The following is a 25084-nucleotide window of genomic DNA, read 5'->3' as shown; positions in this document are numbered from 1 at the left end:
TCTCCCTGGTGAAGCAGGCCGCCACGGACTTCTCCCAGACATCCGTTTATGGGAGAGTCATTGGCTACTCCCCTTCACGAGCAGACATCAGGGACTGGTTGCAGTCCACCCTCTACCTCGAGGATAGTCACATCGAGGAGGTTGCACTCATGGGACGTGGCATCTTCTGGCTTAAGCTCTCCTCAGCACAGGCTGCGAGCGACATGGTCAGGCGATCCCCTACTTCTGTGGGTGGTAAGATCATCCTCATGGTCCCATGGTATAGGGGTTTCGGTGTAGCGGACTTCGATGCCCGCTTTCGCATTCCTCGCCATCCAGTTACCCTTATCTCCCCAGGTCTCGCAACCGAGCTTCGCCCGATCATCAAGGACCTGGGGGCGCACTTTGGCTGGCCTATGCAGGACACCTACGTTGATGCGGCGGCAGCCCAAGGGGTGCCACGTGTCAAAGTGGCAGTCCTCGATCCACAGAGCATCCCCTCGGAGTTCGAGATAGAGACCGAGACAGGTGTGGTGACGCAACGCATTCTGGTCACTGGTCACCCAAACCAGTGTCTGAGATGCCATGGCTTCGGGCACCAGGCGCGCTCATGTCCTCGCTTCACGGGTACAGAACCTCAGAAGACCCCCGTTCAGGCAACTCAGGATCCTCCTCACCAGTCAGTGACATCCCCTCCCGAAGGGGAAGGCTGGACGGAGGTCAAAAGAAAACGGAGGGGAAACAAAGCAGGCCCCAAAAAACCTGCCCATCTACAGCAAGAGCCCCCTCCGGTGGTCCCTACTCATCAGCAGCCCGGTAAGGGAAAGGAGAAGGGAAAGGAGAAGGTCAGCCAGCCTCCCCCTCATCCTTCACCCCGCCCTCCTCCCCCTCCCCCCTCCTCGATTCTCCGACCCCCACCCCCTCCAGGATCCCCCTCTGCACCGGTGGTTTCCACTCCACTCTCTTCCTCGAGCATGATCCAGAGGGAGTCCCCCCCCTCCACCTGCGCCACCTGCAGCCCCGAAGCCAGCACAGACCTCACCCACGCCTATCCCTCCGGGCCCGGCGGAGGGGAGTGGCCCTTCCCCGCAGGTGGCCAGCACCCCTCCCTCTGGTTCAAACTCCTCATCGTCGTCCCCATGCCCAAGGGCTGCTCCTAGAGCTCTTCCTTTGGAGTTTTATCGAGCAGGTCCTAAGGATTATCTGGATGCAGTGGGTATTGGCTCCTTCCCTACATGCCTAGACATCAGCATCTTCTTCCTCCGCAAGGGGGCGAAGGGTAAGGTGTCCGTCCTTGCCCCACACGATGGTCCTAGCTATTCCTTCACTATCTCCAGTGAAGGGAATGAGCAATGGACGAATGAAAATGTTTGGGAGACGATACGAAATCAGTCCCACGAGCAGGTGCAGGACTGGATTGGTAGCAGAGCAGCGGAGCTTCTTCAGCAGCAGTGGCAGGAGGGTGATGTTCGTCTGCGTTGGCGCCACAGCGCCAAACGTATCCGACTCCTGGTCATTATTAGACCACCGCTAGAGTGGGCCTACGCAGAAGGGCTTCGCCCATGGAGGACCTCAGAGGTAGCGGGCTTCTACATCATTTCCTTGGCAGAGGCGTCGAGCTGGTTAGAGAGAGCCTACCACCACGGGACGAAGGGCCTCTCCCCTCTGCTGAAGGTTTTAGAGGATGGGTCCGATGATCCGGCCTCTCCTTCGAAACCTTCACAGAAGCGCCTTCGTCTCCACACAGGACATCCTCCGACCACTTCGACATCGACCGCAAGCAGGCAGCTATTTGTGGCCCACCTTCCCTCCTCATGAGTTTACGCATTATCTCTTGGAACGTTAACGGGTTCCACTCATCAAGAACCCGTGGCCCCAGGAAGATGGTGCTCAGACAGGAGCTCCATCCAGCCTTGGTGGGAAGGGTAGATGTGCTCCTACTACAGGAACACAAGCTTTCGGCTTCTCAGACCAGTATTTGTGGGAAGGTCCTCACACGACGCTCCCACACCTACTGGGAACCTTCGATTGGCGAGCAGGTGAGGAGCGGGGGTGTTTGTACCTCCATCGACGCTTCTCTAGTTCAGCATGTGTGTGGTTTTGGCACTCTGATCCCAGGACGTGCGCTTTGGGTGGGCTTGCATATTGAGGGATCCCGTATCGGCATCCTCAATATCTACGCCCCGACCGATCTCAGACGTAGAGCCATTTTTTGAAGATCCTTGACAGACTTGTTGCCAGAGATGGACTCTTGGATTGTAGGAGGGGACTTCAACAACCTTGAGACCTTAGAGGATCAGCAGGGACGAGGCCCAGAGTTCCTCGGTATAGCTCAAGCAGAGCAGGCAGATTGGGACTCCTTCCTCTTCGCAGTGGGAGGTCGAGACAGTTGGAGCGAGTCTTCCTTTCGCAGATGGTCTGGGAGTCTGGACTTCTCTTGAGGTTACAGGAGGGAGGGAGGCAGACTTCTGGAGAGGCTGGACCATTTCTGTGTCAGCGACTGGGCGCTTAGCAGAGGAGGAGAGTCACGAGTGGTTCCAGGGACGACACTCTCCGACCATGCCCCAGTCATCCTAGTCCTGGACTCAGCCTCTCACTCCTCACCTCCACGTTCATGCCGGATCCCAGACTCCATCTACTCTAGAGCAGCGGTTCACAGCAGGATAGTGGACCTGTGGGAGCAGGATTGGGACCCCACCAGGGATATGGCAGCAAAGGTAGCTCAGGCGCTTGTTGAGTCCAGCCTCATTTGTCAGCAGGAGGCGATTCAGATCAGACAGCAGTGTTGGGCGCGGGAGAGGGGTCTCAGACGTGATCTCGCTTCGATTCAGCGGATGCAGCAGTTTTCTCCAAGCTCTGAGGAGCCCAGACAGCAGGAGGTTCGGGCCCGAGCCATGCTAGAGGAGATCACCCAGCGTCGCTCAGAGTTTTCATTTCATGCTTCCAAGTCCTTCTGGGCTAGGAAAGGCGACAGGATGTGCAGAGAGTTCTTCAGGACTCATGGACAGAGGTCAGCAGGGGAACAGCTCCGTTCTCTTAGGGCGCAGGATGGTAGTGTCAGGATAGATCCAGACGAGGTCCAGGACTTGGCGACAGATTTCTACAGATCATTGTTCCAGCGGGAGCCCCCAGACCCTCGTGGCCGCATTTGCAGGGAGGAGGTGTGGAGATCTACACCGCGGCTTGTGCAGCCCAGCATGAGCGACGCCCTTCTCGCCCCTTTCACCATGGCAGAGATGCAGGATGCGGTGAGCGCTATTGATGGGCAGAAATGCCCAGGTGAGGATGGCCTCTCTAGAGCTTTCTTCACCACCTTTTGGGAGCAGATCCACCGGCCCTTGCTCGCAGCCTTCCAACATATCTTCTCCAGCGGGCCGATGCCAGAGAGCCTTGCGACAAGCCTGATTTGCCTCATCCCCAAAGGAGGGGACCTTTTGTGAAGGCTAGCCAAACACAATGAGTGGACATTATTATCGTAAGCAAGATAAACAAAGCAAGTCCATATTATTCATAGACGAGCAAGGCCCCAACATCATGCCAGCCCCTATCTATGAGCCACCCCCCCTTACAAACTTCTAGAAGTAATATTAAAACTTTGAAAGCCCTTCTACCAATATTGTAACTGAAATATATTTTCTCAAAAAGCAACAAAACAAAAAAGAGAAGCTCCTAATTCCATGAAACAAGTTTGCATTGCCCAAATTTTTGACTAGAGAAAATATCAAGGTCAATAGTGACATGAAAATATCATAACACTCCCTCAAGTATCACCATCATCATTTAACAAAATACCTCACAATTCCCACCAATCCAATGACAATAAATTATCAACCAATTTTCAATGGATTTCACATCTATGAGCCTTTTGCAATGTTCCTTCCAGATCATTCTTAGACATATGCCTTGTGATTGTATCTGGCCTTCATTCACTGAGAAAGTAAGTGAAATATTTCATTCTTGAGCATACTTCTCTCTTTCACTAAGAAAATAAGAGCATACCTCTTCAATGCAAAAAAGAGTAGCAGCACTAAAGAACGTAGCAGGTACAACCAACCAGTTGCATGGATCCCACAATATAATGGGAAGGGTCAAATGCCACAAGACTAAAAATCTTGATGTTAGACGTGTATAAGATAGTGGAATTGGTGTTCGAATAAGTCGTTCACAGACACTAACGCTCAAATTGAATTCGGAAATGTTGCCATCCTGTCAACCCAGCACACAATGCCTTTGTGAAATCGGTTAGTTACACACTTGAGAATGTTCAAGAACAGAATTAGGACAATTGAAAATGAATAGCACACTATGTTTTCGTGAAATAGGTAAGGTATACACTTACAAATCTGAGAAAGTTGAATAACAAGGACAATCAAAATTAAATAAATTTCAGTTTTTTTTTTGCTTTTGAAGCAAATCAGAAGGTATTCATATGTCAATCGAGCAAGGACATCGTAGCTGCATGGTACTACACCAGCCCCACACAAAGAATGGGGATTTTGGTACATAGCGTGGTAATCCAGGAGCATAGGCGCCTTGATGGCGGCACACTTGGCAGAGAGTATGGGCAGGTTCATGGCCTACAACAGGATCTGCAAGGTGGTGCAACAATGGGGCCGGCAGAGGGCTGGCACATGGCGAAGATATGGCACAATAGGGTTGGCCATAGACTAGCCTGCTTAGGGCTGGTTGGAGCCAGCCAACCAGGCAAGTTATTGGCAGACCAAGGTGCTGGACCCTGCAAAGTTATGGCCCAATTGGCCCTGGTTTTAAGCCCTAGGAGGGGTCAAAACAGGTCGGCCACGAGGGGGGAAACTGACCAACCAGGTTGGCCAGTCTGTGGCACCTGGGTCGGTGGTATTCCCAGCCCTCTGGGCCTATAAACAAAGGGCCTTTGTGCCCTCATATCTCAATCACTTGGAGCAGCACTTCAGGGAGCAGGAGGAGCAGCAGACCAGCCACCTGTGGGCCTACATCCAGGAGAAGACAAGTGGGCTGTAGAGCTGCAGACCTAGCTCAGCAAGGTGCTGCCCACCTAGGCTGGCTTCCAGACAGCAAGGTGGAAGGAATTTGGACGAAGAGTCTACATACGCTCGAGGTAGAGCACGCGGGCTCAAGTCTAGAGATATCCGGCAGATAGTAGAAGTACGTGGTGGTAATATCAAAGGATCACGCTTTAGTGGGAGGACAGAGGACCAAATCTCTAACTTTTGAGGAGTTGGGTCCATTACTGCTCCAAGACAAGCTAGGGAGAAGCTCTACAATAACGACAACGATGACAAGGCGTTGTTGACAAGGGATAACGCTGGCAAAGGAAAGGGCAAGCCTAACGGTGGCAAGCCCAAGAAGGATGACTTTGGAGATGACAAGGACACTCCCAAGAAGAGGAAGCAAAAGAAGAAGTGCTTCTATTGTGACACGCCAGGCCATTTTGCGAAGGATTGCAAAAAGAAGAAGGCAGATTAGAAACTGAGGTCAGATATGCTGACCTAGAAGCCACAGTGAAGATGACAGACATTGAGATGTGGGCCGACGAGGAGTCAGAAACCTTTGTGAAGGTGAAGGACAGCATGGAGTTCTTGGAATCTTCCAGGTACGTGGCTATTGATACTGACACGAGGGTGGATTCCATGGAGTGCCCTAGGGTTTCATGTTCAGATGGTTGCTGTAATTCAGAAGGGGACAGTACAGGATTGCACAAGTTATTGGTATGTGCCTCGATGAGGTGCATGGCTTGCTTTCAGAGCAAGCACATAGACAGTACGACAATCTAGTATGTATTTGATGTTCTGAATTTAAACCTTTATAGCATCTACGGAAAGAATCAGCTCTTCATATGTCTCAGGTAATGCGAGATTGGAAGGAATGGGCCTTCTTCGAAGGCAGAAGAGGAAGTGTGGGTCCTTCTTCGAATCTCGGACACAGATTGTTGCAAGGTGATGGACAAGGTGTACTGAAGCTAGAAGGGTACCTGCTTGAGAGCTCAGCGAGAGTTTGTTATCTGGAGATATTCTGGGGATTTCATTTCTCGAGATGGTTCTTTTGTTGCGGACCTTGGCAAAGGAAGCACAGGTTGAAGCAGACCCTCAAAGCATGGTGCCTGGAAGACTCCAGGTTGATCACTCATTATGAGGGAGACAACTCGAAGGTCGTGGCGTTTAGATTGCTCGAGTTCGAAGGCAAAGATATGGCACAATAGGGTCGGCCATAGACTAGCCTGGTTATGGCTTGGAGCCTAGTTACGCGCAGTCCAAAGGGTTGGGCCCCTACAAGTTTTTTGTACAATTGATCCTGGTTAGGGGCCAAAACAGGTCGTCCACGAGGGGGGAAACTAACCGACCAGGTCGGCCAATCTGCGGCCCTTGGGTTGGTGATATTCCCAGCCCTCTGGGCCCATAAAGGGAGCGCCTTTGTGCCCTCATATCTCATTCACTTGGAGCAGCACTTCAAGGAGCCAGCGGACCAGCCACCTGTGGGCCTACATCCAGGAGAAGACAAGTGGGCTGTAGAGCTGCAAACCTAGCTCAGCAAGGTGCTGCCCACCAAGGTTGGCTTCCGGACAGCAAGGTGGAAGGAATCTCGACGAAGAGTCTACATACACTCGAGGTAGAGCACGCGGGCTCAAGTCTAGAGATATCCAGCAGATAGCAGACGTACGTGGTGGTAAGATCAAAGGACCACGCTTTAGTGGGACTTTGATCTATCTCTCTTTGTATTGTGTCCATAGTTTTGGACGGAAATTTATTCTTTTGGTAGCTTCTATATCTAGCTGGTACATGAGGCATCCCGTGATGTTTAAACACATGAGACATAAAGAGTCTCGCCATCTGGTCTGCTGTAATTTTCTTTCTGACGGGAATGAAGTGGGCCTGCTTGCTGAATCTGCAAATAATGGTCCATATCCCATCATGTCCAAATGGTGTACGAGGAAGATCAAAGTAAAATCCATGGCAATGCTCTGCCAAGGTCGATCGGGAATAGGTAGAGGCTGCAGCAGTCCAGCCGGCTTCTACCTGTCATATTTCACCTTTTGGCAGGTGATGCATGTCCTGACATATGCCTCGACATCTTTCCTCAATGATGGCCAAAAGAAATAGTGCTCCACAGCTTTGATGGTGGCATCAATGCCTCTATGTCCTGCATAGGGTGAAGCATGACTCTCTGTCAACACTTTGGGCCTCAACTATTTCGTGACTCCAATCTGCCATGCATCATCAGAAATCCGTCTTTGAGAGTATAGTGCTCATGCCTTTGTCCATCAACCAACTGATCATAAATCCGTGAAAAATCAGCATCATTGACATTCATGGCATCAAGCCCATCATGATATGCAATGGTCACCGCTGAAACTTGTGGCTTAACAGACACTGCATCTGGAGTGGGCTTGCGTGAGTGCATCTGCAACAACATTCTTTTTCCCAAGCACATGCACAATCTGAAAATGAAACATAGAAAGAAAATTTGCCCACCTCATATGCTTCTCAGACAACTTTCTCTGAGTGAGAAAGTACCGCAGTGATTGATGATCGGTCTGAACATGAAAATCAGCACCCAAAAGATAATGCTTCCAAGTCGAAAGAGCATGGATGACAGCCAACATCTCTTTCTCATAGATGCCAAAATTCATTTCAGCATCCTGGAGCACTCTACTCTCGTATGCCACGACTCTTCCATCCTGCATAAGTACCCCTCCTACACTGTTCCCACATGCATCTGCTTGGACAGCGAGGGTTTGCAAAGATCTGGCAAAATAATCACAGGATTTGAGCAGAGTCGCTCCTTTAGTAGGTCAAAAGCTGCAATTTCTTTGGAACCCCATCTGAAAGTGACCCCTTTCTTCTGCAAGGCATCTAAAGGAGATGCAATCTCTGCAAAATACCGAATGAACCTCCTATAGTACGAGCACAAGCCCAGAAAGCTGTGTACTTCATGGATGTTCTTCAGGTGTGGCCAATTCCTGATGGCCTCTACCTTGGCAGGGTCCATCCTAACTCCATCCTTGGAAACAATGTGCCCGAGAAAATGGATCTCATGCATGAAGAATTCACTTTTCTTGGCATTGACAAGCAACTTATGCTTCCGTAGCTCCTCGAGAACAATTGCCAGGTGCGTCCTATGTTCAGCCTCATCCTAAGAGAACACGATGATGCCATCAAAGAGAACGTGCCAACAAAGGCTTGGTGCTCTCTAAAAATCCTGTCCATCATTCAGTTGAAGGTGGCAGGTGCATTGGTTAACCCAAATGGCATGACAAGAAACTCGTACATACCAAATGTGGTACGAAATGCTATTTTGTGAACATCCTCTGGCTGAATTCTCATCTGGTGATAACCACTCTTCAGATCAATGCGGCTGAACATTCTAGACCCTTGTAACCTATCCAAAATATCATCTATCTAAGGTATAGGGAATCTCTTCTTAATGGTAATCTTATTGAGGGCTCTATAGTCAATGCACATCCGCCAGGATCCATCCTTCTTCTGGACCAAGAGCACGGGTGAGCAGTAAGGTGAAGAGCTGGGCTGAATCAGCCCCTTCTCCAGCAGGTCCTTGACCTGGTTCATAATTTCCTCTTGCTGGGCTGCACTGACCCTGTAAGGAGGTTGGTTAGGAGGACTGCTACTAGGGATTATATCTATCATGTGGTCTTCTGGCCTTTCATGGGGCAACTCCTGTGGAAGTGAGTCAGAAAAACAGTCCCTAAACTGAAAAAGAAAATCTGTCTACTGTTTTTCCAGCTTAGAAAAATGAGACTCTTCTTCTACTGACTTCTTTTCAAATGCAAACACTAAGTACACTGAAAGATGCTTTTTCATTACGTTGCCAATGGCAGAAGCAGATACAACAGGGATGGACTCTCCCTTCAATTTAGCATCCAGAACGTGGGTCTTGCCACGGTGAGTGATTGTGATTGTTTTATTCTTTGTATCCAAAACAGCTCCAACACGAAAGTGCCAAGGTATCCCCAGTAGCATATCACAACCATTCAACGGCATAATATAGAACTCTTTTGTGTCCACGTAGCTCTGAATATGCATCCGCAGCTTGCCTATCACCGGAGTAACTAGCTGGCTGAGTCACGGACAAGCCATATCTGCATCACACAAAGGACCCATCTCTTCTGCCCTTATTCCTAACTTTCCAGCCAGCTCTGGAGAGATGAAATTGACCTTGGCTCTCGGATCGAAAAACATCAGAGCTGTCTGGTCTCTTATCTTGCCCCATGCCCGCCATAACTCTGTAGCATCTGTATTCTGAACAGCCCCAATCAAGTCTGGCAAAAGACCAGCAATGGGCTTGGGCTTTTTATTCTTCTGATCAGTCTTCTTTTCCTCCTTGTGCTCACCCTGATCAGGAGGGAACTTCCGCTTCTTATGTGGGCATTCAAAAGCCCTGTGGCCTTCCTCCTTGCAAATATAACACTTGTTGGCATCATAAAGAATTTGCTTTTCCTCATTAGACATGCGGGTCGGTACTCGCCTCTGTCCTCCAACAAACTTTGCCTTCATGGGCTGCGAAAACTTTCTGAACTTCTTAGGGGATTTCGTCTTGCTGCCCTTTGACCTTGATGTCTCCTGTGAGCTTCCTTTGAACCCAGAAACTTTCCCTTGCATTAGTGCATAAGCTGTAGTGAAATTATCAAACAACTGAGACATATTGGAAACCCTTGTCTTCATGCAGTAGTCCCGAATCTCCTTTGGCAACCTGCAGCAATATCTTTCAATTTGCTCGGACAACGGTACATGTCTATAAGAATTCACTGGTAGTAGGGCTTCCCAAAACTTCTTATTGTAGTCCTCCAAATTTCTGCAATTTGCAGCATCCAACCTGTACCAGGCGGTCATGATATCCACCTCAAAAGTGGTAGTGAGCCATGCTGTTGAGAAGACTTACTTGAATTCGACCCAAGTGGTAGGTGCTCTGCCTTGCAAGAGGAGGTTGGTCCACCATTGGAGCGCATTGCCCTTCAAAAAGGTGGCTGCCTTTCGGACTTTGGAGGATTCTGTGAAGTGTCCACCTGAGTAGGCAGCATCAAACTATTGCACGAATGCCAAAGCCTTCAATCTGTCCTGCATCCCATTGAAAGTCTCAAAATTGACAGTTGCCCCTCCCTCCTTGTAATCTTTCAATTTGCCTTTAGGGGTGAGATTGTCATAAACGGGGGGCTGTAAAAACGGTGGGGGCATCACTGCTCCCGCATTCTTAGCCATTCCAACCGTACCCATGGTGGGGTTTGGCATTCTAGGTCGCACTCCCTGCATCTGTGGCATATTCCAAGTATTGCCCATTGTCCGAGGCATTCCTGTCTGCATTCCAGGCTGCATCCCAATGTTTGAGTACGTCATATTGGCATTTGTAGGGGGCATTCCACCCATCATAGGTTGCTGGAAATTCTGCATTCTCTGCTGTGTGCTGCCCCTAAAGCTACCTAGCATTCCGGGTGCCTCTGCAGATGGCACCACCATTGCCTGAAAAACTGATCCCCCTCCGAAATATCCTGGATGCATCATGGGCTGAGGAAGGGCTTGCTGTCCTTGATTGACTGAATGAAAGTTATTGGCATTACCCGCTACAGGGGTGATCGAGGGCATCTCTGACGGCTGTCCACCGAAAGAAACATGCCTAGGAGTCTTCTTATGCTTCTTATGTTTCTTCTCTTCTACTCAATCATAAACTTCATAAATGGCCACAATGCAAGCTTCAGTCACTTCAATCACTTAGCACAACTTAGAAACACACTTTAACAACAACAAAGGTGAGGCTAAAATGCCCCTGCTCAATGAAAATAGTACACAGTGCACCCACTAGCCCCAAATGCCTTGGCGCCCCTTACGGTATTTATTTAATGCTTCTGAATGGAAATGCTTTACAACAAGGGTTCAACCTTGCACTGTTCCTCTCTGCAAATCCTCTACTTGTCTTCAAGGCATCTAATCCAAGTGCACCACTAGAATTCCCATTGGCAAGGCATACTCAGGCATTCACTTCTGATCTGACACAACTTAGAGGCATTCAGGCATCCAAACCACTAGCACACTGAGCTCAAAGCAGCCTCAAGGCTATCACATGCATCCACACTGTCCTTAGGCCTTCCACAGGATCACCCTTGCCTTTGGGTGCTTGCTAGAACCTGTAGGAGTCCTGAAAGGACTGCACACAACACGCATGCATTGCAAAAAGCTGCAAAGTAAGAAAGAACAAGGAAAAACAGAATTTGGAACCAACTCCCGCTGTTTGTGGCAGAGGGGCGAGCTCCTTTCTCGCACCTATCCTCTCTCCAGGCTACCCGCAGGAGGCTACCCGCAGGGTACAGGGGTCTTCCAGCAATCAGGAGAAGAGAGAAATAAAAATAGAGAGCGGAGGGTGAACAAGAAAGAGCTGTAGAGGAAAGATGGTTCACAGATCTGCCCCGAAATGATTACCTCGGGATCTGTGCCTGAGTCCTCGTAAGAGAGGGTGCTGAAAGCAGTAGGAAAAGTTCCTCCTGCAGCCTGCACTGGTCCAAAACAGCTCTAGAACAGCTCTAGAAGCCACCACGTAACCAGAAACATGTGCACAAAGGTCCAACATAGCAAAAGACAACCCTGGGCACCTACTAGAGGCACCTGAACATGTCCGTACGGACGTCCGTACGGTCTGTACGAAAATTTTCAAAAAGTTCAGAAATGACATCTGGCACTTCCTAGAAGTGCTTACTAGCCTTGAAACAGTCAAAATAGTTAAAACGGCTAAAAACGACTGAAAACAGCTCAAACAACTCAAAAACTGCACAAGAACAACTGAAAACGTCCAACACCTCTGGGAGAGTGAGGGGAGAGAGATGGAAGGTGGGGGGAGGGCATGCATACACATGCATGACAAATGGCACCTCCTCCTTGCCATTTGCCCCTTCATTAAAGTCCTAACCCCCATACCAAGGACAACGTTGGTTGTCCTTGGGCCCAACTTTTAGACCCCTCTTTTAAAGCCTTTGCCTTGCCCCTAGGACCTAGTGGTGCACCCAGACTTTGCCCTTAGGAACTTCTAGGAAGTGTGCACTTCCTCTAGCCAGTCCCTCACGGCCAAACCATTACAACACTTAACCATGGTTAACCCCGGGTTAAGCGTAGGTTGAGTTACGAAGATACTTTACATCACTTTTCATGTCCTTGTGACAATACATCACTATGTACGAGATGCAACTTTGAAGATGCACCACAGCCCCATCCTTCGAAAATGAGAACCTGTGCATTTTGCCCAATAACAAACATGTTAGCAAGTGCATGCAAGGGTGGGAGTGTAGCCACCATATCCTTTGAGTGCATTTTCACCAGACTCTTGTAAATGAGATGCCCCAATCTCTCATGCCTGAAATTACAGATTTTGACACCAAGTTTGCCTCATTTAGCTGTTTTTCATAAACATCAAGGTGGTACAGCCCACTAGAAAGTGACCCAGTAAGTACATCGTACCGGTTGTCATAGATGGCACAACGATAACCATAAAAAAGAACTTGAAAGCCATTCAAGGAGATGGCTGAGATAGAAATGAGGTTCTCTTTGATACCTGGCACATATAATACCATCAGAAGTGTAGCTGTATCCCCTGATACTGAGGTGACCTCAACCTGGCCAATCCCTTTCACGGGATAGTTGGCACATGTCACTGTGCCACCATGTGAAGCAGCCCCTAGTGACTGAAAGAGAGATCTGCTGAAAGTAATGTGCTAAGAAGCACCACTATCAAAGTACCAATCTGACTCAGAATCTGAGACAAACAAGGTTGTAGCATGCTTCTCTTGATAGTAATGGCATGTAACAACAAATGCCCACTCATGATGAGCAGTGTTTGCTGCCTCATCAACATGTTCGGGGGCAACAGAGGCATTTTTTATGACAGCAAGATCTGTTTGCTGTTTTTTCTTCTTTGAAACTATGCGCTTGCAACATTCAGAGATGTCATCACCTGGCTTCCTACAATAATTACAGCGCTTGATGTTTTTTTTCTTTCCATCCAAACGGGGCAGAAGTTGATGAAGGTCCAAAAGTATTGGGCTTGCTGAAATTCTTGCCCCATTTGCCCTTGCCTCTATGATCTGTATCAAAGGCCTGATATGCACGAATGCAGACAGCCCGATTGGTGCAGCTCTGCTCCTCTTGCAAGAGAAGGGAAACAAACTGATTGAAGCCATAGTGGTTGGGGTTACCCATCGCCACTAGCCTAAGCGTCGTATATCGAATCCCTGGTACGAGTCATGGAGCCCATCAAGTGTCGTTGACACTACTTGTGAATCTCGCACATTATCATCAACATTGATGATATGCTCTCTAAAATCTTTAATTTTGAAGAGACAGACATCCATGCTGTCCCCTTCGTTCATCTTAACAGTATCCAGTTGCCTGCATAAATAGACAACCCGGGCCTCATTGCGAATCTGATAAAGACTGACCAAAGTATCCCATGCATCCTTGGCTGTCTTGCAAGAGCAAATGTGAGGTATAGCCTCCCTCTTGCTATTCATAGCATTCACTGCATGTGCATGAGCATCTCTTTGATCCCAACGAATCTGTTCGGGTGTTGGAGGGTCTGCGGAAGGCACTGAGGGAGTAGTGGTAGATGAACTAGAAGTGGTAGAAGTGGCTGCGTTGACAGCAAGTACCTCTGATGAAGAGATAGGTCTAGTCTCTACTCCATTGAGAATACCCCAAAAATTATGGGATACCAACAGGTGGTGCACCAAGTACAACCACATGGGATAGTTGGTACCATCAAGCTTGTCTTCATGGGCAAGCATTCCAAGAGATTGATGGTGTGCCATTGCAAAATAAAATCCCCGAAAAGAAATTGACCTACTTGTGCTGAAGCCTCAAGGCTATCACTACAATGAGTTGGCTGCCCAAGTATCTGACTGTTGGCTGTAAATATCAGACCAAAAATGACAGCAAATGCCAAGATGGCTTCTCAAACACTGAGCAAAATGCACAAGCTGTCGCCAAAAATGACCTCGAAAAAATAGTCCGATCAAAGGACCCCCTGCAAAGTGAGACTACAAAAGTGACTTCTCAAACAAGAGCAAATGCACAAAATGTCCTGCAAAATCTGTCCCGCAAAGAAGGTCCTACCAAAGGTGACCAGCCCACATCAAAAGACAAATGCCTGCATATATATCCAATCTGAGTACAATCTGCCTACAAATGATGGCGAAAAGTCCCTGTAACGCAACTTTCGGGGCACGAGTGCCAAGTGGAGTGCATAGGGGGAAAAAGCCCCAAAATCTATAAGGCAGAGTACCCAAATTAAAGGGCAAATGCAAGAAAATCCAAAATCTGACTGTACCGAGCAAAGGTCACTGCAAATAACGGCAAATCTGGCAAAGAGGGCAAATATGCCAAAAAGAGGGCAAATGTGGAAAAGCCCAAAATTTTGCTGTAATTTTGCAAATGTGACCAAATCTGCTACAATTTCTTGCCAATGTCATGGAAAAACCCTAAATTTCATATCAAAGCAGCCACATGTCACTGCAATGAGTGCAAATTTGACAAAATAACCTGCAAATTGAGAATATCTCGCAATCTGCCAGCAATCAGGCGGATCTGAGTCAAGAGGGAGAAAATCCCATCCAAATGGTGCTAGAGCTGGTTGGAGCAATTGGAGAAAGGCCAAAATGATAGAAAAAGTCAAAAAATGCTTGAAATCACCTGCAGTCAGTTTGTACAGCATCGCGCACCTGTCCGTATAGGTATGTACAGCTGTACGGCGTCTGTACAATTGTGCGAACGGAGTCAGAATGATGCAGGAAGGTCCTATAAAAACAACTCGAAATTTTCACAAATCGTCGAAATCGGACCTGAAAAAGCCAAAAAACAGCCGCTGGACTGTTTTTCTGCTCAAAAAACAAGTTTCTAGCAATGAAATGAGGCATCCAACTGAACTGGAGCAAATAACAGGTAGGAGCAATGGTTGAGCACGGGAGAAGGCAAGTAGGAGCAAGAGAACCTACTTTGATACCACAATTGGGTGCGTTGCGGGAAGCAATGGAATGGGAGTGGAGTGCAAGGGAGCAAACAAGAAGCTGAAGTAAATGTGAGTACTTGCAAATGCATTATGGCCCCCAAGTCAACCATATGGTTAACCAATGAAGTCAACCCTATGAGTTGACCTGACCTACAAGGCACATACTAGGGCTAAGTGCTAACAAGTCTAGATTTCTTTTTAAATCTAGCTTGTCTTACAAGTTCTAGAATGGAAGATCTGAATAAAGACCAAACTCTAGAGGGCTCTGCTAATCCATGAACGCAGCAGCCTCCTGCAATAGTTTTCTTTTAAAGGTAGATAGAGCAGACTATATGCACAGTTTGGCCACTGATTGAACTGAGCGGGACTTAACGGGGTTCAAAAACTAGGCCCAAAAGGCCAATTGGATTGCTGGATGAAAGTAGGACTTAGAATGGGACAGACTGCAATAAATACAGTTGATTAGTCTACACAAATCGGCACAGCAGAGGGTAATAGATCAGGATCGCAAAGTAAGCACGCGTGTCAAAACAATCCAGAATAGACTGCCACAGCATTCATCTTGCGCCTCGACTGAGAAGGGGCTGCTCAGAGCAAATTTTGGATAGCAAAAGCGTCAAAGTAGTCTAATAGATTGTTCGGGGGCCTGCGAGACTGCCTAGAAAGTCTGGACTTTGAACACTGCTCAAAATAGACACGTACATCAGAACAGTCCAAATACAATAGGGACTATGGGCTACCAGAAAATATTTGCAGATTTTGAATGTTGTGTGGGGCTCAAGTGGTTCAAAGACCAGCTTGGGTTATGGAATTGTGTGCTAGCCCAAGGCATTAGGAGCACATGAGGTAGACCCGTTGGCACAATTGCGATTTGATACAGAATGCCCAGATTCGTGGATTTTGGAATTTAGAAAACATCAGGCAATCACTGTCTGAGCCTTGTCTTAGCTGTTTGGTCTTGTGTGCAGCCCAAAAGCTACTGTGAGCAGCCATTCACATATTTGGGCCAAATTCGCAGTCGCACAACCCCTCTAGCTACCTATCCACACACACGCAGCTAATCCATCTACTCTGCAACCTAAATCAAGTCTACCAAATCGTGCAGACAGTTCTGACACTCACAAGCCAACTAATTGTCCCGGAGAGCTCTGCAAATCTGCTTTGCTTTTTGTAGAGTCCAGAGTGTTCACGCAAACTTGGAATCAACACTGCACCAACACCAGTATCCTAGTCAGCTACAACTTACAAGAAACTTATGTGAGCTGAATACACTTTGTCCTTAAGCCTTGATTAGTGGCTATTTATAGAGATATGTAGTCACTGCAGTGTGCTCAATGAACTGTGGGGACCTAGATAGCCACGGACAAATTTCGACTGGGCCGGTCTGGCAAAATGTTTTGATTGGTACTGTGCAATTCAGCACGTAGTCACTGCAGTGTGCTCAATGAACTGTGGGGACCTAGATAGCCGCGGAGAAATTTCGACAGGGCCGGTCTGGCAAAAAGTTTTGATTGGTACTGTGCAATTCAGCACAGAGTTTGTTGCAGAATCTTGCGATCTGCAATCGCGTCAAAACAGAGTAGCTACATAGATGGCGTATTGCTGCATAGTATAAAGTAGGATAAGTGTGGATTCCAGTGCAGTTGGTCGTAGAGGCTGGGGCATGATTGTTGGCAATGTAGCAGCAGTAGAAGACGGTTAGATGAATGCCGGCATGGAAGAAGAGTGTACACATTAGAAGGAATGGGGAGGTGCTTTGCTTGAAGAGTGGAATTTAGACGAGATCGGACCTGTGTTTTCTTTTCAACGTAGCCACGTCAGTCCCATTATCTCAATCAATTTTTGCTTTAAAGAGTAGCTTTACAGAATTGCCAAAGCCAGAGGTTACGAACTCTGGGAATACATACATTCAATTGTAGCATTATTGTGGTGCCTTCTGATTAAGCCTTTGACTTCAAGGCCTAACTATGAAGCAATTTGTTGTTGGGCTTTGCGCTATTTGTGGGTTGCCTAGGAGCTGTTAAGGGCCCGAGAAGAGGGCAAAGGTTCAAGTAGCAGAAGGCCCTGTAATGGCAGTGCACATAGACTACCAAGGCCGCTTTATAGGCCCTGGCACTGGTTGGCAGAAGCAGCAACAGATGCAGGACAAACAATAGCTCCACTATGCCGCCTCTACACAACAAAAATAGTGAAGCGACTAAGTGTATGGCTTGGTGTAGGGTCACCAGCAATCACACTGCAACCACCTAATCTATCACGCTGATGGATGTTGGGTCCATTACCTAGGTGGGCAATCATGTGGTGAGCTCGCAATTTCAACACTCCCCTTGAGCTCAACCCAAAATCCATTACACCCAACATGCTCCGAAACTTTCAATGTTTCTCTGCACCCAATGACTGTGAATATGTCAACTACCTGCTCATCTATTCTGACATATAGCAAATCAATCTACCTCACAGGTCAATGTCCCACCTGTGAGCCCCGAAATGAGGAGAGCTCACAAGCTTGACTATAGAATGTGGGTAGACAGACCTGTAGGGGGAAGGGATAAGGCTGCCATGCGGGCAGCAGATCAGAGTCCTTTGTGTTATTTTTGGGCAGCCCACTGGGCCACCCAGGTCAGCATGGAGGGCTGAATATCTGCCCACAATTCGGGCAGATGGTGGGGGCAGGACCAGCAGCACAGGAGCAGCATACAATGGGGAGCTGAGGACATTCATACACCTGGCCTCAGGTCGGCAGGGCTGCAGACCAAGTCGGCATCTATAACAGATGCACAGCAGACCAAGTATGGCCACCAACAGCAGATTCAGTCAGGGCAGAAGACAGTCCAGATTGGCAGCAAGGGCGGACCAGGTCAGGTGATAGACTGGTCGACGAGGCTATCACTGGGTCGGCTAGTTTCATGCCTATATAAAGGCCTCCCTTGGAAGCTTTTGGATCATTCACAGGTGGCCAAACTGAGCATTCTCTGGACACTCCAACCTGCAGAACAGCATCGTGCTGGAGTGCATTGGGGAGGGCAAAGTGCAGCAATGAACCTAGGGATGTACATCAACAATACAACATACACAGCATGTCATTGCAGGGCAGAGATCTAGACGTCTGCAGCACACGTAGGTGCATACATACTCACTCTAGGAGAGCATAAGGGGTGCAGCAAAGGTTTGCCTGCAGTACACCATCGGAGCATATCTTTGCAGGTGTGCTCAGCCTTGAGCGATCTACTGAAGCCTATCACAGAAGAAAGGAGTTTCCTCCTTTTTTTCCAGAAAAGAACCTCCTATTAAAACTAGAGAATCAACCATACAAATCAGCAATCCACAGGGCACTGAGAATGGGAAAAAGGAGAAAAAAAGACACAAAACTGGCTTTAGAAAGACCATCCTGTTTCCGGAGAACCTAGCTTATTGCCTAGGGAATCTATGGAATAGAGGCTAACAGCCAGGGGAGGAGGTTTATACCACCAGTGAATACCCCTAGCAGTGATGATATAGAAGATACCTGCAGGCCAAGCCTTGCAAAAACGTTCCTGCCTTTCAGCGGTTCACTCTAGAACCTGGAGTCTCGCACTCCCATATGGCACGCAGGGTGTAGCCGATATCCTTCCAAATGGCGACCAAGGTGGCTGCCAAGGAAACCTGAAGGCCACCATAAAATTGTAGACCAGGCAACCCACATGTTCCAAGCATAGATGTTGGACACCATCTCCCCAAGAAGGATGCAGGCAAGAGGGAGGAGTTGCATCATGCCTATATCCTGAGAACGATGCATCATCTGCCTATTGGCCACTATCCGGAGGGCTCCCAACCAAATCCTATGTGCTACTGAGCAACCCCAAGCACAATGTGGAATCGTCTCCAAGACTCTGTAAAGACATCTACCATCCACTCACATCTGCTCCAACCACAAGCCAATGTCACACTTCCGTGCACCACCATCCAGAAGAAGTAGGAGATCTTCCAAGGCCCACATATGCGACCCAATCCAAGTGGTGTAAAAGAAAAAGGCATCTCCTCAACTCTGTCCGAGCCTATCCCAACTGGTGAGGAGGAGCTTCCTTTGAAGGATGCAGCAAAATTGAGGCTTGTTACCTCAGGGATTGTTTCTAGAGGTGTTGGAACATATGCTGGCAAGTTTTATACTTGAGATTTACCCATATATCTATTCTATTTTGGCTATACATCTAAGTTTAGCCATGCTCCTAGTCAGTAAGCTTCTGAGAAGCTACTAAGCGTTGGTTAGGACTCTCACCATTGGAGAACGGATGAGACCACTCATGTTTGTCCGCTATTGCTTCAGAGGGAAGCTTAGATGAAATACAATAGAAAGGACAACGGCGACCAGAAGGCTCTCATAGCCAAGTGCAAGAGCAGTAAATGGAAGTCACAAAAAAAGAAGGATGACAAGAATGAAGATGGGGATGCTCCTCATGGTGAAAACAAGAAGAATACATCTCTCTCTCTCTCTCTCTCTCTCTCTCTCTCTCTCTCTCTCTCTATCTATCTATCTCTCTCTCTCTCTCTCTCTCTCTCTCTCTCTATATATATATATATATACCTTTGTAAGAGTAGAATATATCCAATCGTACAAATGTAAGAAGAAAAAGAAGAACTAGAAGAAGTGCTTCTATTGTGACATGCTTGGACACTTTGCTAAAGATTGCAGAAAGATGAAGGCTAACCAAGCAAAGACACCGCATCTGCCAATATGGTAACCAAGGAACTTTTCTAAGTGACGACGCCATGTCCCATTGAGATAGAGTATGCAGACCCAGGGGTGACAGTGTTGATAGCAAACATCGGATGGTGGTGCACAGATTTAGACCATGGTGAAGGATCGAGAATGTAGCTCAATCCTGGGATCTTAGGACCAATCCAGTATCACTTGCATAAATGGAGGAGCACATGAACTTGTTGAGCAAGAGATCAAGCATAACTATAGGGTTGCACACATGCTTCAAAGATCATGGTACTTCTAGAAGGTACCTAGCTTGCTCCAATGGTAAGCATTACTAAACTGAAATTCAACGGTATGTGTTTTTGTTATGTTTTTCTAGATTGTTTTGGGATCAATGTTTGTACAGGTGCTTTAGTTGAATGGAGGGTGGAAGCTTCCATACGGATAGAGGGGGATCTCTCATTGTTAAGCAGGGGCTCTTGACACCTACTGCAAGATTGTCTATGAGATTACCCACAAAGACTTTGACAAGTTTGAGTTGCTGATTAGCGGAGGTGATCAAGAGGCATCTTCAGACAGGCCTAGATGCATGATGCTGGAAGGGCCAGATGACAATCCTATCAAAGCCTTCATGGTGGAGACAAGGGATCTTGAAGATCAAAGAATGATGACAATGCAAGTAGAAGATTAGCAGGTGATAGATTCACTCGAGTTGGCTAGAGGGCCTCCTACCAGTGGGAATCAACCTATAACAACCACTAGGATCTCATTGTACAGGAAATCAAGGACAAGGACGACCAGGATGCAGATGGCACAGGTTGTATGTCAAGTTGAAACAGAGCCAGAATCTTTGGTACCTTGCAGAGTCTGGATGGTTCTTATCTTTTGAGGGGGACGATTGGATCACTCTGTTGGTGCTAAGGAAAGTGTTCATGACTTCGACCAAAAGTTGTAGCAGTGTTCTAGACTAGATCCAGTTTTCATAAGCGATGAGGAGAAGTTTCTAGAGATACTATAACTGCAGATTTCAGGACTAGATAAAGAAGACATCCTTGACTTGTTCCTGAGAGCACAAAGGAGCTGATGGAGTAGTTCTTTGACAAAGTTGGTATAGGGCCACAATGTGTCATTGAGAGGGGGTGTTGGAAATATTGGGTCAATGTCCCACCTATGAGCCCCCAAATGAGGAGAGCTAAGGGCTTGACACCTACATAGGAATGTGGGTAGGTGGACCTATAGGAGGGAAGGGATGAGGCTGCCACGTGGGCAGCAAGTTGGCTGCCATGAGGGCAGCAGATTTTGTGTTATTTTGGGGCAGCCAAACTGGACCACGACTTCGGAAAGGTCAACCTTTGAAGAGTTGGGGCGCATGTTGGTACGGGAGGAAGCTAGAGCAAGGATGTATAACAGAGAGGGTGGCACTAACAAAACCTTTGTTGGACAAAGCTAGAGTAAGGGCACGAGAGAGGGCACGCCTGGCAACGGCAAGCCTAAGAGCAAAAAGAGAGACAACAAATCTCATAATGAAAAGCACTCTTCATCTAGTGGAAGCAAGAAAATGAAGCGGCTAGCGTTTTTAACCTAAACGAGGTTAGAACCTTTGGAAATCAAAGGGAACATGTTCAGTATAAATAAAATCAGTTTTAGAAAGCCCTATGAGTGAAAAACGAAATCTGAAAATCACTTTCTGTAAGCCTAAAAGACAAAAAAGAGAGAGACCGTGCTGAAGATGGTAACAAAAGACCATACTGAAGATGGTAAACATAGGCCATGCTGGAGATGGCAAAACAAGACCGTACTGAAGACGGTAGATCACACTGAAGTGAAGAGCCATGCTGAAGGTGACTGGTCGCGTTGAAGGCGACAGATCGCACTAAAGCGATAAGAGCTCTGATGTCCGAAAAGGGTCACACTGAAGGTGACAAGTGCTATATTGGAGATAGCAATACATGGTGATCACCCATGAAAAGAGACTACTTTGAACTGCTGATGAAGATGTGCACATAATAGCAGAAGATGCCCGGCCGTGATGTGAAGTCTTGTCACAAGAATTCACATAGAAGGATACACACGTGTGGCCAGTAAAAATGACATATCAAGAAAGTAAAAATAATGATTAAAAAATATGGTAGTGAGAAAGAGTCATTGTTACAGGTGATCACCTGGTGACACAAGTTACAAAAGGACCACTATGATGCAAACGAGGAGACAACTCCTTATGGGTGGACGGAGTTCGTGAAAGATATCTAGAGACAGTTCATGCCACCTCAGTACCTAGACAGATTGCAGAGTCAATTCTGCAAGATGCACCAAGGGGACACCGAGACTGTGAACCATTACGCCAACAGGTTTACCTAAGGTGTCCATAGAGTCGCAGCAGGAGGAACACCAAAAGTTGGGTAAGTCTCTCCATGGATTTCACACAGATATCTAGTGATATGTCAGAAGTTCCAGGCCGCGGGATTATGAGAGTGCATATGAGCTTGTCCAAAACTTTGAGCTCATGCACACGGGTCAAGGGTCCAAAAGAAAGAAGTCCTAGGATTCCACGACGCTAGGAGATGGTTGGAATGGGCAACAAAAGAAGAGCTGGATGACAAGGGATAGTAAGTGTGAGGCCACAAGAAGTAGAATTGCCCTCCCTTCAAGAAGCTCTAGGCAGAGGAGCCATGTCAAGTGGTTCATCACAACTTCAACTCCCACAGGGACAACATCAGTGGTCATTAAGGAGATTGAAGATCAACAGAAGGGGAAGCGTCACAGGTTTCCCACCATGTTTCAGTTTCACAGCCAGATCGGTGGTCAAAAGGTCCTCATCCTTGCAGATTCAGGGAGTTCGAGGATATCAGTTTCCACCAAAGCCACCAAGCAGTCCCAGTTGACTCTTACTCCAACGGATACCATTGCCTTGAATAGGGCATTTCCGGGACAGCAAGTGGAGAGCAACATGGATACTGCCAGAATCCTTTTAGAAAAATCAAAATCCTAATTTCCAGCTGTTTCAAGGTTTTTTTTAACAGAGAAGTTGTTTCGAGATTCAGACAAGTCATATACTAAAGGCAACAATGACTGGAAAAAACATCTACTAAAGGGAACAATGACTGAAAATAGTCCACCTAAATTTTATATATATCATATTTGAAACAATTAAAAATCTAATGCTTAGTCATGCCTAATCAGAACAACAAAATGTTTCTGATTACTAACGATCCTAATTCCTAGTACTTCCCTTTTATGCAACCGTGAAGATTTTTTCTGCTATTCAAATAGATTTGAAAACTTTAATGACATGCATAAAGACTTTATTAGACACCATTAGATACAAACCATAAAATCGTGCATACATTATGTAACTGGACACTTCCATTTATATATCTTAAGTGTATAATGTGAATGCTCTCTAGTCAAACCAGAGGCACTACATGTAGAAGCCCGAGTGGGTTCCACAAGCCATGATGCTCTCACGCAAGAAGTGTGGGGAGACATGCACTCCACACTATATGTATTTGCGGATTTCGTAGCATGACCTCTACACACAAATGTCTCATTTCAGCTAAACTAAGGCATAACTGGTTCTCTTTGACGAAAGCATTAGATGCTACAAAGATTCTGGATAAATATTGCAACTTAATGCGGCCGTGCAAATTATGCACGATTCTTTTGATATGTGTGATCCAATAACACTTTTTTAAAGCACTTCCAGGAATGTATGTGGACACGTAATATCAATAAGGCCCATTTCCATCCCGTCCTCTCCGTTGTGTGGGAAACGAACACATAATTTATTATACAAACTTAAAAACGATGGGATACGAGTATCTTACTAAGTGTGTTTTTTCTGAATTTTCGACTTGTACAAGGCACAAGGTTTGAGACATTAGCTGAATCAAGCAGTTTGGACGATGGCGTGAAGCAAGCACAAATGCCAGATCATCCTCTCCGAGCAGGGGTTGCAAATCTTGCCTCATATCGGATCCATGAATGAGGTGGCACTGCAAACACTTTTTAAAAGGAGCTAGTTATTTGTTCAACTAGTAGTACACCTTCAAATAAACCAGCACAAATACGTCACTTCTGTTTTAGTCATGTAAATATTCTGTACGACGGGTTCTTACCTTAAGGGCAACAGGGAAGGCCATTATATAACCGAGCATGGACGATTTTAAGGCCATGTCTTCTGGATTACGAATCAACTGTGTAGCTTGTCTGGCGAAATCCTTAGTAGTACTTATGACTTTCGTCCAAGTTTTCCTCGCTTCGTCGTATCGAGAGTACGAAGCCTCGGTCCTGAACACTAATAGCAGCGCAAGGGCGGGAGCTGTTAACTCGTAAGGAAGCGAGGCTGCGTGCAGTAGAGGAAGGAATGATGGCAACCAACCAAAGTCTACGGCGGTGTTGTATAATGCGATCACTATAGAGATGAACGTGATTATAAAAACGGGCGGAATTAAAGACAGGATCACTCTTGATGACAAACTGGAAAGCATATGACGCATATGACGGGAGGAGCTGCGATGTCGAAGCCAATCGGCATGAGAATAAAAAGCCCGCCGTTGTCTTTGGGGCATGCCACTCTCCTTCTGCGCGTCTGCCCACGGCGTAACTCTTATGATGAATTCTATCAAATTCTTGGAAGCCAGAAGGTCGGATAACGAAGTCTCCTGCTCTGCGGAAACAGACAAAGATGTGTCCTTACGGACGCAAGGAACCCTTCCGTTGTCCCGTTGGTCAACACCCAAGCCATTACGCTCGTGTATTCTGCGATTGAGCGAGGCTATTGCTGTGGGCGAAGCTTTCCTGTAGCCGGAATTGAGTTGAAGCGACACCCTGATTCGACACTCGATCAAGCTCCCAGCGTCTTTGTTAAACGAACGAGTGTCATATAATGACGTCCGGCAGAAGGTTGGGAGCTTGTCTCGCGGTAGGCCAACAGCAAGCCCTTCCATGCTGCCTTAGAGATTGATGAAGCATGATCATGCGACAGGCCAGTTACCTGTAGCTCACACGGGGCTTCTTTTGCTTTGCCATGCTCGAGATACCTTGTCTTCTTCTTGTAATGGAAAGCCGTCACGGGCGTTTTAGGTGATACAGTTTTACACTTTTTGGCCTGCCGTCGGGCTCCGGGCTGGCTTTTATTTAATTCTTGTGGTTTGGATATTTGGCTTTGCGTGATTCGTCCTCCTTTGCATGGTTTAGCTGCTCTACTCTTCAGAGGAGCGACATTTGGGTCCTAGGAGAGCATGCAAGGATACGAGGGCGCCCGTTCAGGTCTTTACGGGGTGTCTCTTAGATCCTGCAAGAACGGCACACCCATGTGCAGATGGTTGGGGGTTCATCCTTCCACCGCTCTTCTGTGCACTTTATATGCTAAAGCTCAACGAAAATATTTCCTAATATTGACAGTGTGCCCTGGGGGATTACTTGCGTGTTTTC

At 47.2% G+C, this 25084-nt stretch overlaps 1 protein-coding gene and 1 pseudogene across 6 annotated transcripts in view; both read right to left on the bottom strand.

The window, feature by feature from the left end:
* Positions 1–24865, bottom strand: part of LOC147898866 (voltage-dependent chloride channel 1, chloroplastic-like) — a 75505-nt gene extending 50640 nt beyond the window's left edge. For 3 of the 6 annotated variants that reach the window (XM_087379670.1, XM_087379672.1, XM_087379671.1), the window contains exons 1-3: positions 23767–24864; positions 23476–23652; positions 3979–4185 (exon numbers count right to left, since the gene is read on the bottom strand). In XM_087379670.1, coding sequence (XP_087235796.1) covers positions 3979–4185; positions 23476–23652; positions 23767–24597 — 1215 coding nt within the window. In that variant the 5' untranslated portion in view covers positions 24598–24864. Of the gene's footprint in view, positions 1–3978; positions 4186–23475; positions 23653–23766 lie in introns of all 6 variants that reach the window. The other 3 variants (XM_087379668.1, XM_087379669.1, XM_087379673.1) reach the window with 3 other exon arrangements.
* Positions 8700–10202, bottom strand: LOC147898867 (uncharacterized; annotated as a pseudogene).
* Positions 24866–25084: the final 219 nt, after the last annotated feature.

Source organism: Dipteris shenzhenensis, chromosome 9 (assembly GCF_047967505.1).
Source record: "Dipteris shenzhenensis isolate YYH24624 ecotype China chromosome 9, Dip_SZ_1.0, whole genome shotgun sequence".
Taxonomy (NCBI): Eukaryota; Viridiplantae; Streptophyta; class Polypodiopsida; order Gleicheniales; family Dipteridaceae; genus Dipteris; species Dipteris shenzhenensis.
Note: the sequence above shows the minus strand (reverse complement) of the source record. Positions and strands in the feature narration are given on the sequence as shown.